At 35.1% G+C, this 13,792-nt stretch overlaps 2 protein-coding genes across 4 annotated transcripts; one reads left to right on the plus strand and one right to left on the minus strand.

Annotated features, from left to right (window-relative positions):
* The first annotated feature begins 1,463 nt into the window (after positions 1–1,463).
* Positions 1,464–11,038, plus strand: Gld (Glucose dehydrogenase). 3 transcript variants are annotated; one of them, XM_088031769.1, is made up of 4 exons: positions 1,464–1,565; positions 8,660–9,590; positions 9,838–10,389; positions 10,567–11,038. In XM_088031769.1, the coding sequence occupies exons 2-4, from the start codon at positions 8,660–8,662 to the stop codon at positions 10,953–10,955; spliced, it is 1,872 nt and encodes a 623-aa protein (XP_087887895.1). In that variant the 5' UTR covers positions 1,464–1,565; the 3' UTR covers positions 10,956–11,038. The 3 variants fall into 3 exon arrangements, with proteins under 3 accessions (XP_087887895.1, XP_087887894.1, XP_087887896.1); XM_088031768.1 differs by lacking the exon at positions 1,464–1,565 and adding an exon at positions 6,984–7,075; XM_088031770.1 differs by lacking the exon at positions 1,464–1,565 and adding an exon at positions 7,083–7,254.
* Positions 11,039–12,148: 1,110 nt separating this feature from the next.
* LOC148177155 (uncharacterized) lies at positions 12,149–13,034 on the minus strand. Its single transcript, XM_088031788.1, has 3 exons — positions 12,926–13,034; positions 12,426–12,840; positions 12,149–12,367 (listed from the first exon to the last, which is right to left on the minus strand). The coding sequence occupies exons 1-3, from the start codon at positions 12,971–12,973 to the stop codon at positions 12,243–12,245; spliced, it is 588 nt and encodes a 195-aa protein (XP_087887914.1). The 5' UTR covers positions 12,974–13,034; the 3' UTR covers positions 12,149–12,242.
* Positions 13,035–13,792: the final 758 nt, after the last annotated feature.

The following is a 13,792-nucleotide window of genomic DNA, read 5'->3' on the forward strand; positions in this document are numbered from 1 at the left end:
GTTAGAACATTTAGAAAACAATTTTGAAAATTTTTGAATCGTCCATACCAATTTTTTTTAATTTTTTTTTTGCTTTAAAATTCTCCAATTTGACACACTTAATATCAGTGAATGATACAGTATAACGTCTGAATTTGAAGGTTGTATGTTTAAAGCTACAATTTTGGACATTTTAGGTTCGTCTTTCAATTAATTTTTTTTGTTGTAAAATATTCTAAATTTGTACAATTAATATGGGAGGATAAAGTAGTAAAATCTTCAAATTTGTAGGTTGTAAAATTAAAACTACCAATGTTAGAAAATTTAGGAAACAATTTTCGTTCGTGCTTTAAATAAAATTTTCTAAACTTTCTGTTTCTTGTTCTAAAATTCTCTGATTTGACACATTTACTATAAGTGAATAAGATAGTAACACCCTCAACTTTGAGAGTCGCATTATTAAAACTATATGATCTAAAAAAGTATTTAAAACATTTTTGAAAGATCTGAAGAATTTGAAGAAGCTGAAATATTTAAAGAATCTAAAAGATCTAAATAAAAATCTTAAATAGCTCAAGGATCTGAAAACAAAAAATTGGAATTAAAAAAATACACAAAAAATTGAAAAATTTATTAATAAAATAAAGTTGAAGACTCGACAGTTCCAAACAAATTAGAGACTTGAAATGACGTGCAAAAATTTGAAAGAATCATATAATTATTTTTCTAAAAATCAAAAGAGGTCAAGAGAGTAAAAAAACTAATTCTTAAAATTCAGGAGAGTAATGGAAAGTTACAAAAATATAAAACCATGAAAAATGAACAAACAAATTAACAAATTACCAATTATTATTTAAAAGTAATTAATTTATTTGCATTAGGCAAAAGTTAAGTACAACAATTTTGCTTAATTAGTTACAATTCAGCAAACTGACAGACAAAAAATCCTGCCAATACGTCACTTTATTAAATTGACAGAATTAAAGCACGATTTTGTAACAAAACTAGTTTAAATGTGGAATTTCGTAACAGCCAAGTGAAACTAAAAAACTCGACTAAACGATTTAATTCAATTTGATTGATTCACATAATTAATTACAACGGCAAATAAAAGAATCGGTCAGTCGAACTAACAACTTCTCCATTTATTTACCAGTCAAAAAATCACAAAGTTTCTAGAGTGATAGTCCATATTTGCCAATTTCTAATTAATACAGTATGACTATTTCCAGGTCGAATCGGAGTAACGGTAAATTATCTCCAATAATTCGTGGTATAATTTTTATAACAGTTATAAACGACATTGACTTGTTCTATTTTCTCCAAGACACGACCTCAGTGACGGAACAACTTTAAGTAACTCAAAAAAAGACGGAAGAGAGAAGTAACGACATCGACATCACCACGACAATCTTCCTCGAAATTTAAATACCCAGGCTCTGCAATTCCCCACTACCATTCCAACTCTTCGTTTTCAACAAACCCATGCCCAGTCTAATCCGCGCTCAGTTCGCTTTACCATCGCGAAATACCCAGTGTAGTGCTCTTCCTGACCCAGCATCGAACGGATTAACTCACCCATAACGGTATGCTCACATAATGAAATTTTCATACTGAAGAAAGCGGTCAAGCGTGGAAGAGGTCAAGTTTTCGCATATAAATTATCCGGTAGTGGGTTTATAATTATAATTTGGCCACCCTTTATCTATGTACGAAAAGGCCGAAATTGCTTTCACTTCGTGAAGTAATCGTGAGGTTTTTTTTTATTTAAATTGCGCCGAGTAATTTGTTGGTTTTGGTTGAAAACGCGGAATTGTCGTAAAAAGATAATAAAATATTGTGACAAATATCGTGGATTTAAATTTCCCTTTTGTTATTTACATAAAAGAGAAACGGGGTTTTGAAACGGAAGTTTGGGGCGGCTTTTCACACTGTGATTGGGAAAAATGCGATTTCGAACCGAGACACAATAAATCAAGCGAGATATATTTATCGCATTCGGAATAATAGTTATTGTGAAAGCATTAACATTTATCCCAGTTTCTGCATTACTGCATAATTTTTAATTATAATAACAAATTAAAGAAAATTGATTGCTACTTTATCACTTTTCTTTTTAATTCTATGCGCGAAATTAAATAAAACCGCTGCAATGTTTCATTCATGAAAATGACTAATTTAGCGCTCGGGAAAATGATCTGTCATTAGCGAGACTTTTTGTCAGTCGTAAAACTCATCATTATTCTCACTGCAATTTTATCATCATTTGCCTCTATTATCACTAAAATATTGACTGACAAATGGTTTAATAACTGTCAATTCGTAATCATAAAATCGATGATTGATTGACATTGACTGCCCAGAAAGTCATATATTTAACTATTATTAACTGTTTTAATTATTGTAGTTATTAATTGTAATCTACTTATTACTTTATTTTATCCTGAAACCATCAATTTGCTGTTAAACGTTCGTAACCTTAATAACACAATTAACTGTCATTCACACCTATCAATTTCTAAACAGCCATCTGAGTAACAATCTGCAATCGTACATTACATTCTAATTAACTATTTAAGGACTTTAAATTGATTGTAAGCTATCATTCCTACATGCTAATCTGCACTGAATTCATAAATTTACAACTGACATCATTGCCGCCGTATGGACAGTTGTTTATTTGACAATGACATTAACAATCATTTAAATTGCCGAGTTTCAAACAGTCATAACAGTCATAACTATCAATCATTATTAACAATCATAATTTCTATGTTAATTAATGTTGTGTTGAATTAATATTTCATTTATTATATCATTTTGCAATTTTAATTACCAATTATTCTAATTAGCTGTTGGTGTTAAATTTACTATCATTTTATTAATTATATCTTGTTTTTTTTAGACTATTTTCTTTATTAACTATTAATTTTAGTCATCACAAACTTTTGTATTTATCTGTTAATGTAAAATAAATTGTTACTTAACTATCACACTATTTATTATGCCAGTTTGTCAAAAATCGATATATGTATTGACATTATTAAGCTTTTATAAGTAATTTAGGCTTAACTGTTTAACTTTTAAAGTTGATGACAATGTTAACTGTCACTTTCAGTCAACTAACTATTACTTTAGAGTCATTTGTAGTTAATATAAATTTTACATGATTTGTTGACTATCTATTTATAGTGTTAATAAAGCATTAAATTAACTATCATTTAAACCTGACAATTTTTTTAACAAACGCCTAACTAACATCATATTAATCACTGTTAATTAGCTATACGGTTTTTAATTTGCTCATTTATTTGACTATTAAATTTGAAGTGTTAATATGAAGACAGTGTTGCTACCTTACATCTACATCTGCCAAGTTTTAAACCATCAGTTATCTATTAATTAGCCGCTTTAAGTAACTGTTAATATGACATTAGTTTGATGATTAATTAATTACACATTTTACTATTCTATTTGTTATCTTTAAATTATTACTTAACCATCACTTTGTTAGTTTAACTCTATCATTCAAACATGTCAATTTTAATAACATAACTGTTATTGAAGAACTGAAGAGTTATTTTTCAAAACTCAATAAATCCATTTCATAAATTTTTACAAGCATTTAGAAAAAACGATAATTTTCTTCAAATTTACTTCAACCATTTTGGCATAAGAAGGTAACACAATGTTTAAGCAAGAGGCTTTTCACTGTATAAAATATACACATTGTTAGATTCACCCAAAATAATCTCAAATTCACATAAAACCCACTGTCAGTCAAAATTAGATTTATTGAGTTTTGAACAATAACTCCTAGACTATAATTGCACACAATTTTACATTAAATTAAATTTTAGCACTAATTTTATTAATTATGTCTATTTTTTTTTATCTCATATTGACAAAAATCGACGTTATTTTGTAAATCTGTTGACATTATTACTAACATTGTTAACAAATTAGACACTGAACTATTTAATTTTTTATTCAACAAACTGTCATTTTGCAATCATACTAATTAGTGTTAACTATTAATTGTATTATTTTAATAGCTGTTCTAATTAATTATTAATGTAATAATGACATTAGTTTCATATTTAAAATAATTTAATTGTCAACCGTTAATATAACTATAAATTATCACGTCATGGCGGTTATTCTCATTACATAGCTGTTCATGTCACCTTAAATTCGGCGATCTAACCCTTGTATTAGTTATTTTAATTTATAAAAATTTAGTCTGTTCTAACTCTTACAATTAGTTAACTTTCAATGATTAAATATATACTTATTAGCTATGACACTGATGTCAATTAACTTTTATCATTTGATTAGTTATGTCATTTTATTAACAACACCTGACGCCACTTTATAAATATTAATTTCGATCATTTGATATCAGTTTCATTATCAAATTAGATACTTAACTAATCAATTTGTACTGCTATTAATTAATTAACTGTCATTCAAATCTTCATAACTGTAATTGTAATGAATAATTTGTTAATTATCTATCACTCTGTTAGTTATGTCAATTATCTCTATCATCTAAATAAATCAATTGTAACCAGGTAACTGTTATATTAATAAAACCATGATTGATGTTAATTTGAAATTAATTTGAATTTTAACTATAATATTACGGTATGTTAACATTATAAACATTATTAACAATTGAACTAACTGTGATTCTGCAATTATATTAATTACTGATAACTAATAAATAAACTATTTTAGCTGTTCTAATTAGCTATTAATATGACATTACCTTCATATTTAAAAGCGTAATCTGACTAAAACCGCCCAATTTAACTATCAATTAGCACGTCATAACGCAGTTCTCATCACTGTTAATTTAGTTTACGAAAAATTAGTCTATTCTCTTTAACTAATTCTTAATTAACTTTGATGATCCAATTTTTACGTAGCTGTCAGTGATAGTTATGTCAATTTATCATTTAAATCTATAAATTTAACCACATTATCATATTTTATAAAATTGACTGTTAACTAGCATTTGATTAGTTATGGCAGTTTCTCAAATTATCTATTTACAATACTTGACGTCATTTTATAAAAACTGCTTAGCCACATTTGATACTAGCTCTATTACCAAGATTGATACTTAACTAATCAATTTGTAATGTTAATAATTAACTATTATTTAAATCAATGTAACAATAATGATTAAATTGTTAGTTAAGTATCTCTGTTACTAGTTACGTTAATTTTTAACTATAATTATTTTTAGTTTAAAGTCTATTTGATATTGACAATTCTAGATGTCATTTTTAATGTGTTACCTTAACTATTCTATTTTTTAATCAACTAATTATCATTCTAGAATCATATTAACTTACTGTTATCTGCAGCAGTCATATAACTATCAAAATATTAGTGTCATTTTAAAGCAAACACCCAATGACTTATACGAATTCACTATTGATAACATCTATTATTCATTCATATCATTTTGTTTAAAATTAAACTACTGACATTTGTAGTCGAAAATCTATTTTTTTATTTATCTGCCATTTAGTCAATACCTGCTGTCAATTTTGTACAAGCATTTGTTTAATAACAAGACCAACTCAATGACAAACTTTCTGAAAATCAAGCAGCCAATAAAAATTAACTTCCTAATAGTTTCCAGAATTCACAACCAATGAGGTGAAGGACGATATGTAAATAAACCAATGACGTCTAGACGTGCACTAATTTTATTAACTAATGAAAAGCGAAATAATTTCACCAAATGGGTGAAAGTACAGTCCAATTCTTCAAGTTTGAATTAAACTTTTTCAAATCCAACAATGGTGGAATTCCGCCCGGTAGAATTTTTTCGAAGGACACCCACGACACTATCTATTGTTCCACCAAAAAACAGGCTAATCAAAAAAGTGCAGCCAACCTATTCAACAAATAAATGACTAATAAACGTGGTGACCAATAAGGTGGGGGCATTAGAGCGCTTCGTTCGAACGGTCCAATAACCAAAGGCGCACTACGTAATAGTCAAAATGTGGAGTATATTAGTAAAGTTTAGAAATTGCCACATTTTTAATTGCTTCTCGACTTTTCTCTGACATTTAATTATGTCGTAGTCCAAATAGTAACTGGTCTAAAATTGAGAAACCTTGGGAACCACACTTGTGGTTACAACAAAATAACTGAATGACTTTGTACCCGTTTTTTGTGCGAAAAATTTACCATTCTCAGTCTTGAATTAATGAAAATGAAGAAATTTTAATGCATTCGGTAAAATCCGTTCAAGTGCAACATGCTTCATTTCATAATTTCATTACAAAATGAGCACAGACCCATTAGAATCGACATTCAAATGAGAGACATAAAAGTTTTAATTGTCGGTACTCCAACACCAAACACGGATTTAATTACCCAGAAGAGTTGTTAAAGCCGAAGAAGTGTTCATAAATTTTTCTCTACATCCTGTTCATCTTCTAAAATGGCAATTTTGCAAGAACACATGTTCGATTACTCTTTCAATGGGAAAGTGAGTACCATTCAAGGCTCTTCAACTTTGCATCGTTAATTCCGTCACAGTTCATCCTCTCGTGATTGAAATTTTTATCGACCTGTAAACCAAACACGACAAAAAACGAAACCAAAGCGTTACGCAACCCAGAACTAAACAGCTTGAAAAATCCACCGTGAAAGCTACACGAACCGGTAATCAATCACCGATTTTACAACAAAAAAGGGCCAAAGTCACATCACCACCGATGGTACCACCTCAAAAAACGGTACCAAAGCCAGTGAGTGGACCAGGAACCCCGCTACACCTTGAACCAACTATTTCTAGGCCGCCAAAAGTGAATTTGCCTCATTTTGCCTCACCACCCCAATCTAGCATGCCGTGACAGCCCAAGGTCGCGAGGCGCATCGCCGTTCTCTCTAACCTATTGCGAGAGAGCGATGCGATTTTGTATTTTTTCTGAAAGTGAAAGTGACATCGCAGAGGGCATTGTTACGCCGAAACAAAAGCATTGTTCCGCCATTTTTTCTCACATGATTGTGTTTTTGCGTAATGCGAGCAACGGGATCGATTTGATGACCTTGAACACGAATGGAGGTTAGAATCGCGGATAAGAGTGAAAGTCGGGCGGATCTAGAGTGATATGGAATTGAGGTATTGCGTGCGTTGACACGAGAGTATCCGCAGGGTGGCTTTGCGTGCTTCCCCTCCGGCGGCCATTAAACAGATGACGGAGTTAAAAACATTTAATTGCGATTCGTGATGCTTGTTGATCGGTAATTATGTTTTTATTGGTGATTGGGTTTGCTTCCCCTACTGACGCCATGTTAATTAGTCGCTTGTTACACCACCTCCCCTTGCGGTTTTTCTACTTCCCCTTTCGGCATGCATCACTCATTCTCAGGTGATAAAAAAATCTGTTCAAATTTTACAGAGTGAGCACACATAAACAGCAATTAATTCCATAACTATGAGAAAGTTTCTTTGAATTTTGTGGACTGTTAAGTAATATTTAACAATGCACTCCTTTTGAGCTGCGAAAAATCACAACCTCAATAAACTAAATTATAGCTTGGCAATTTTATCGTTGTTTGCATTTTCACTTTGGAATTTTTATGACTATATTAAGCCATGTCATAGCGCCTAGAGAAAAATCCGCCAATTGCGCAACCTCTAGTCATAAAAATTCTCGGAATATTCGTTATCCAATTAATTAAAATTTACGTAATTTTTTACTATTTTCAGTACCTTTAATTACTCCAAGTTGCGCGTTGGTGTAAGATGCATATCCTCCTCTCCCGGCGCCATGCGACACGTGCCTCCCCTCCCGCGGCCATTACCCTACGCACACTGCGTCTCATCACTACAAACAATTACAGATCCCTATCGTGTTGCGTAAACGTCGAATTTTCCAATTTTCTAAGTGAAAGCACCCACGATGACAAAGACTTAATTTCGAAGAATTTAACATTAAAACAAAAGAGCGAACAGACCATGAAATATAGTCCAGATGTCAAGAGTTCAAGCGTTGCCTTGGATTTCACTACAGATCACGATTTTCGTTTATCGCAAATTCGGCCAATAATTGATTGTTTCCGGTAATAGAAACGGGATAATTTGACATTTGGATCGGTTTTCGAGAACGCACTGGATTTGCTCACTTTCGCGTTCATGTAACAGTTGGATAATGAGTTAATAGCGCTAAGACTGACATGGGAATGTAGCATAATTTATGCAAAAGACAGGCGCTCAAAAATTTCAGATTTATTACGTCTGTTGCGGAAATTGCGATAAAAATTAGAGTTTTGAAAACGGAAAAATCGTGTCAGTCGTTGACATATGACAGTTACTAAAAGAAATCGTACACCATCGACTCGGCCGGTAAAAGTTAGCGTGATTTTATGTGTCACACTATGTCCCAACAACAAACCTGAAAACTCAAAAAAGAGTACCCAAAATGGTACCATTTTTTAAAATCGCTTTAATTCACCCATAATACACATTTTAATTGTCATTCTGTTAGAAAATAAAATAATTACAATAAACTACTTTCAGGGAACCCAAAAATCAAAATCGAACCGGAACCATAAAGGTTCCATTTTTGAACGACACATGCGACCCATCATTCCTCACTAGAATTTTGTCCCCAGTTCAAATGTAGACACGTGTTTTCATTTCCAGATGCCTTGCAATTGCCCGGTGACCCAACCGGGCCCCACCCTCGCCTCCACGTGTGGCGGCGCCCAATTTATGCTCTTCATGGGTCTCCTCGAAGTTTTCCTCCGTTCTCAATGCGATTTGGAGGATCCCTGCGGCCGCCCCCACAACGCCCCTGTTCTTCCAGAATATGATTTTATTATCGTAGGCGCTGGAAGTTCAGGTTCCGTCGTTGCAAGTCGATTATCAGAAATTCCGGAATGGAACGTTTTACTTATCGAAGCGGGCTTGGATGAGCCTACAGGAACCCAAGTACCTTCGATGTTTCTTAATTTCATTGGTTCTGAGATTGATTGGGGGTACCAAACTGAACCAGAAAAACAGGCGTGTCTTGGGGAGACGGAGCAACGATGTTATTGGCCGAGAGGGAAGGTTTTGGGCGGGACTTCGGTTATGAATGGGATGATGTACATCAGGGGTTCGAGGAAGGACTTTGATGATTGGGCGGCGGCTGGCAACGAGGGGTGGAGTTACAATGAAGTCTTACCCTATTTCTTGAAGAGTGAAGATAATAAACAAATGGATGATATGGATAGAGGGTACCATGCAACTGGGGGGTTGTTGACAGTATCACAATTCCCGTACCACCCCCCCTTGTCACAGGCGTTGCTAAAGGGGGCAGAAGAATTGGGGTACCCAGTCAGAGACTTGAATGGGGCGTATCATACAGGGTTCAACATCGCTCAAACGACCAATAGGAATGGGTCGAGGTTAAGCACAGCTAAGGCCTTTCTCCGCCCCTTCAAAAGTAGGCGGAACTTACATATTTTGATGAATGCCACAGTGACGAGGGTGCTTATTAACACCACAACGAAGCAAGCGTATGGGGTTGAAGTCATCAACAATGGGGTCAAACAAGTCATTTATGCCAGCAAAGAAATTATAGTCTCTGGAGGTAAGTTTTTTCTAAATTTAGTTCATAAGAACACCACCAGTGGATTTGTCCGACAATTTTAGCTTGACTTGATGTGTCGCACTTTGGGTCTAAAAGAACCCGAGCAAACTCAAAAAGGGGCCCAAAATTGGGCACCTTTTGAAAAACTAGTTTGAAAATCAAGTGCGACTCATTGTTTCAAGCTGGAATTTTCTAACTAATTCAACTATGAACACCTCGATTTTAAGAAACGTCCTTTTTCCTCTAGGTGCCGTCAATTCTCCCCAGGTCCTTCTCCTAAGCGGCGTGGGCCCCCGACAGGACCTCCAACAAGTCGGCATTCCAGTCATCCACGAACTAGAAGGCGTCGGTAAAAACCTCCACAACCACGTGGCCTTCTTTGTCAACTATAACATCAACGACAGCAACAGCGCCCCCTTGAACTGGGCAACGGCAATGGAGTACCTCCTTTTCAGAGACGGACTCATGAGTGGCACTGGAATCTCAGAAGTCACAGGTTTCATCAACACGAAGTATAATGATCCACGGCTGGAGCACCCAGACATCCAGTTCTTCTTCGGAGGGTTCCTGGCCAACTGTGCCAGGACCGGACAAGTAGGGGAAAGGGTGGATAACAGCACGAGGTCGATCCAAATCATACCCACAGTTCTCCATCCTAAAAGTCGCGGGTACTTGAAGTTGAAAGACAACAATCCGCTGAGTCCGCCCCTGATTTACGCCAACTATTACTCGCATCCTGACGATATCAAGGTGGTGGTGGAGGGGATTAAATTTGCCATAAGGTTGTCAGAAACCAAAGGTAACCATAACGAACAAATTCTTGTGGTTTGATGTATCACACTGTATATTTTTCAAAAATTAAAAAGGGGCCAATTTTTTTTAATCGTCATACTCCCAAAGTGTGACACCTCTTTCCACGTCAACTCGTTCCAACTAAGCGGTTTTTGTTCTCTAAACTCACAAATTTGAATTCCAGCTCTTCGCCGCTACGGCTTCCAGCTGGACAGAACCCCAGTCCAGGGCTGCCAAACCCTAACTTTCGGCAGCGATCAATACTGGGAGTGCGCCGCCAGACAACAAACCGGTCCAGAGAATCACCAAGCCGGTAGTTGCAAAATGGGTCCAGCTAACGACCCCCTCGCCGTGGTCAACTCCTTGCTCCAAGTCCACGGTATTGACAAATTGAGGGTCATCGACGCCAGTATTATGCCAGCGGTGACCACTGGAAATACCAATGCCCCCGCCATCATGATCGCGGAAAAGGGGGCTGATTTGATAAAATCGCGGTGGTTGACTCCTCAAGCTGGGTTCTTCTACACGAATATGCCCAATCAGAGGATAGACAGGCAGTGGGGGTCGTGGTAGATCCACAAGGGTAGTTTAATTGTGAAGATCAGTATTTATTTTTTGTGTTAGTTTCTAGTTTGTAAGTAAAGTTTTCCAGGAAATGGGGTAGTTTTTGTGGGGAGGTGAGGGTTGATGACAATGGAGTTGTCGCCAATCGTTTTTTCAGTCAATTGTAGCGTGATTTCATGTGTCACACGACCTACGTAAACCAATTTGGTGAAACTCAAAAAGGTACCTAAAAAAGGTACCATATTTTAAAAATTGTTTTTTAGTTGAGTGTGGCACATGTTTTCACACCAGCTTGTTCCGAAAATGCGAAATATGACACTCGTACCTCAAAGTTTCTTTTATCTTTAAGTCTAACTTAAATACAAGCCTGATCATTTTTAGACAAGTGTTTTCATAATCTCCCATTTCTTATTTAATAATTTTGGAGGTCGGCTGATTGTAACGCCGTCTGTGTTTTTTATGAACGTTTGATAAATAGCAATCAGCGTAGAAGTAAATAGTCATAAGAGAATACAGTTGCCTGCTGTTGGTTGCCTAACCTCTTTCTTCGATGTCCCTGATAAAGGTTTATTGAATTAATTATTAATTTGTCAGAAACAAAAAATTAGATTTTATATTTTTTTAAAAGTAAAAAAAATTCACTTTTGTAATATATAAAATAAATCTTAATTACCGCCTAAAACTAAAAATTAAGTTTATTACGGGCTCAGATAGTTAAAAGTATCTTGACTTTATGTGCCACACTATGGAATTCAAATGAATATTGTGATTCCAAAAAAAGCTAAAGTTGACCCAACTTTGCCAAAAATTGTTTAAAACCTCTTATGTGACCTATCTTTCCAGGCTAACTTTTTCTCACAATCACAACTATGTTAATTTAAAACTTTAACATTTTTTTACATTTTTGTAAGATCATGTTTATCAAAAATTTCATAAAATTCTGACGAGAACGAAACTAAACAATCGCCAATGAATTCTAGAGTAAAAGTTAGCTTGATTTTATGTGTCACACTAGCCACTTTATTATGTCTTCCAGATATTCAAAAAAGGTACCCTGTAGGGCCCTTTTTTAAAAAGTTTTAGGTCATAAGTGTGGCACATCTCTCCACAGTAAAATTTTCTGAAAAATCCGAAAATTGCTCATTCTCGTCAATTTTCTCACTTCTGAGGCAATTTTCACTGAGTTTACGTTAAAATTAATGTTTTTTTTTTCAAAAATGTTCTATCTTTATTCAATAAAATTAATTTTACAGCCTAAATACAACTTCCGGTAAATCACCGAACAATACATGTTTCTTAGTTTTTGTGTGTTTTCTCGTGCTCAGCAAGAGTAGTTTTGACCTGGTTCTGCAAGTTGGTGCTAACCTCAGTGATCTGGTTCAAGAGAGTCTGAGCAGCATTCTGGATGTCAGTCTTGGCTTCTGCAATAAAAACCCCCCATTATCACCCTACTCAAAAACTCCCCAAAAAAGTACTTACTCGTCGCGTCTGGTTCAACAGCCTTGACCAATTTCTCGACTTGAGCAACGGCGTCTTTCAGACCATCATCGATTTTTTTCTTGAGTTCTTTGGCTTTGTTGGTGGCGTCAGGACCGGCGGCTTGTTGGAGGCTGGTGGCGGTCTGGGAGAGTTTCTCTTGGACTTGCTTGATGACGTTGTCGATTTCGCCTTGGTGGGCTTTGGTTTCTGCTTTGAGTTTGTTGACGATCTCTTCGACGTGGGTGGCGAGGGTTTGGGCGTTATTGTTGAGGACTTCGACGACTTTCTTGGAGTCGGGGAGCTCCTTGATGCCAAGAGTTTGGGTCACGTTGTTGACGAGGGCTTCCGTGTTGCGGGTGAGTTCTTCCAATGGGGACTTTTCGGCGGCCTTGCCTTTAGGCTTAGCCAGAGCACCCTGGAAAAAAAACAAAATTTTTGTTAATTTTTCAAAATGCCATATAGTCTTTTATGAATTCAGCGTAAAAATTAGGTTTTTTTACCTGGAGGGCGACGAAGGCAACCAAAGCGACGATGATGAACTTAGCCATTGTGCAGATGTAATGTCAGAGACCGTTTACTGATTACTGATTAATCTCAATTTGTGAGCGCTTTTATAGAACGCCCTCTTACCACCCGGACCTTAGCCACCTTGACCTCTCATGGCTGGTTATCGCTTATTTGCACAGCAGAAGGAAAATTCAAACTATGCATTCTAGCAAACAGATAATGAAAAAATAACGGCGATTCAGGCCAGAAAAATCAGGTAATTAGTTGGGTTTGTGGTTTCAAGCGTCAATGGGCAGAGATGGTGCAATATGGTCAGGTGCGCGGTTGAAGGAAAAATCATTGATTCACGTGACTATAAGAAGTTTTGCAAGGTTCCTGATATTTGGAGAAAACGGAACTTTTCGATATTTTTGTTATCAGTCAAATTAAACAGTGCGAGAGTCCAAATGAGTCATCTCTGACACAATGGAAGTTTTATCGTAGTAAATGAATCTGCGTTGGCATAATTTGATGTTTTCTCAAGTTATCGAAAACAATTAAACATCATTAAGTGAAAAAAACAACTGGGAATCCATTAAAATTGACCTAATTATAAAACAGTGTCTGTCTTTCTCTTAGTTGGCTTATTTCAGTGTGAGTTGATGTGTCACACTTGATATGAACACCAATTTTTGCACAGTGAAGAAATGAACCCAAAATGGTACCAATACGAAAAATCTTTCTAGACTACACTTGCGACCCATCTTTTCAAGCTAATTTTTTCTAAAAAAAACACTAATAGTGGTCAAATTTCTCTCCACGTACATCCAAAGTCGTAGTCACTTATTTATAGTTTGTCCAAAAGCAGATAATACAATTAT

This window comes from Gnatocerus cornutus, chromosome 3 (genome assembly GCF_029298725.1).
Source record: "Gnatocerus cornutus isolate USDA-ARS CGAHR chromosome 3, icGnaCorn1.1, whole genome shotgun sequence".
Lineage (NCBI taxonomy): Eukaryota > Metazoa > Arthropoda > Insecta > Coleoptera > Tenebrionidae > Gnatocerus > Gnatocerus cornutus.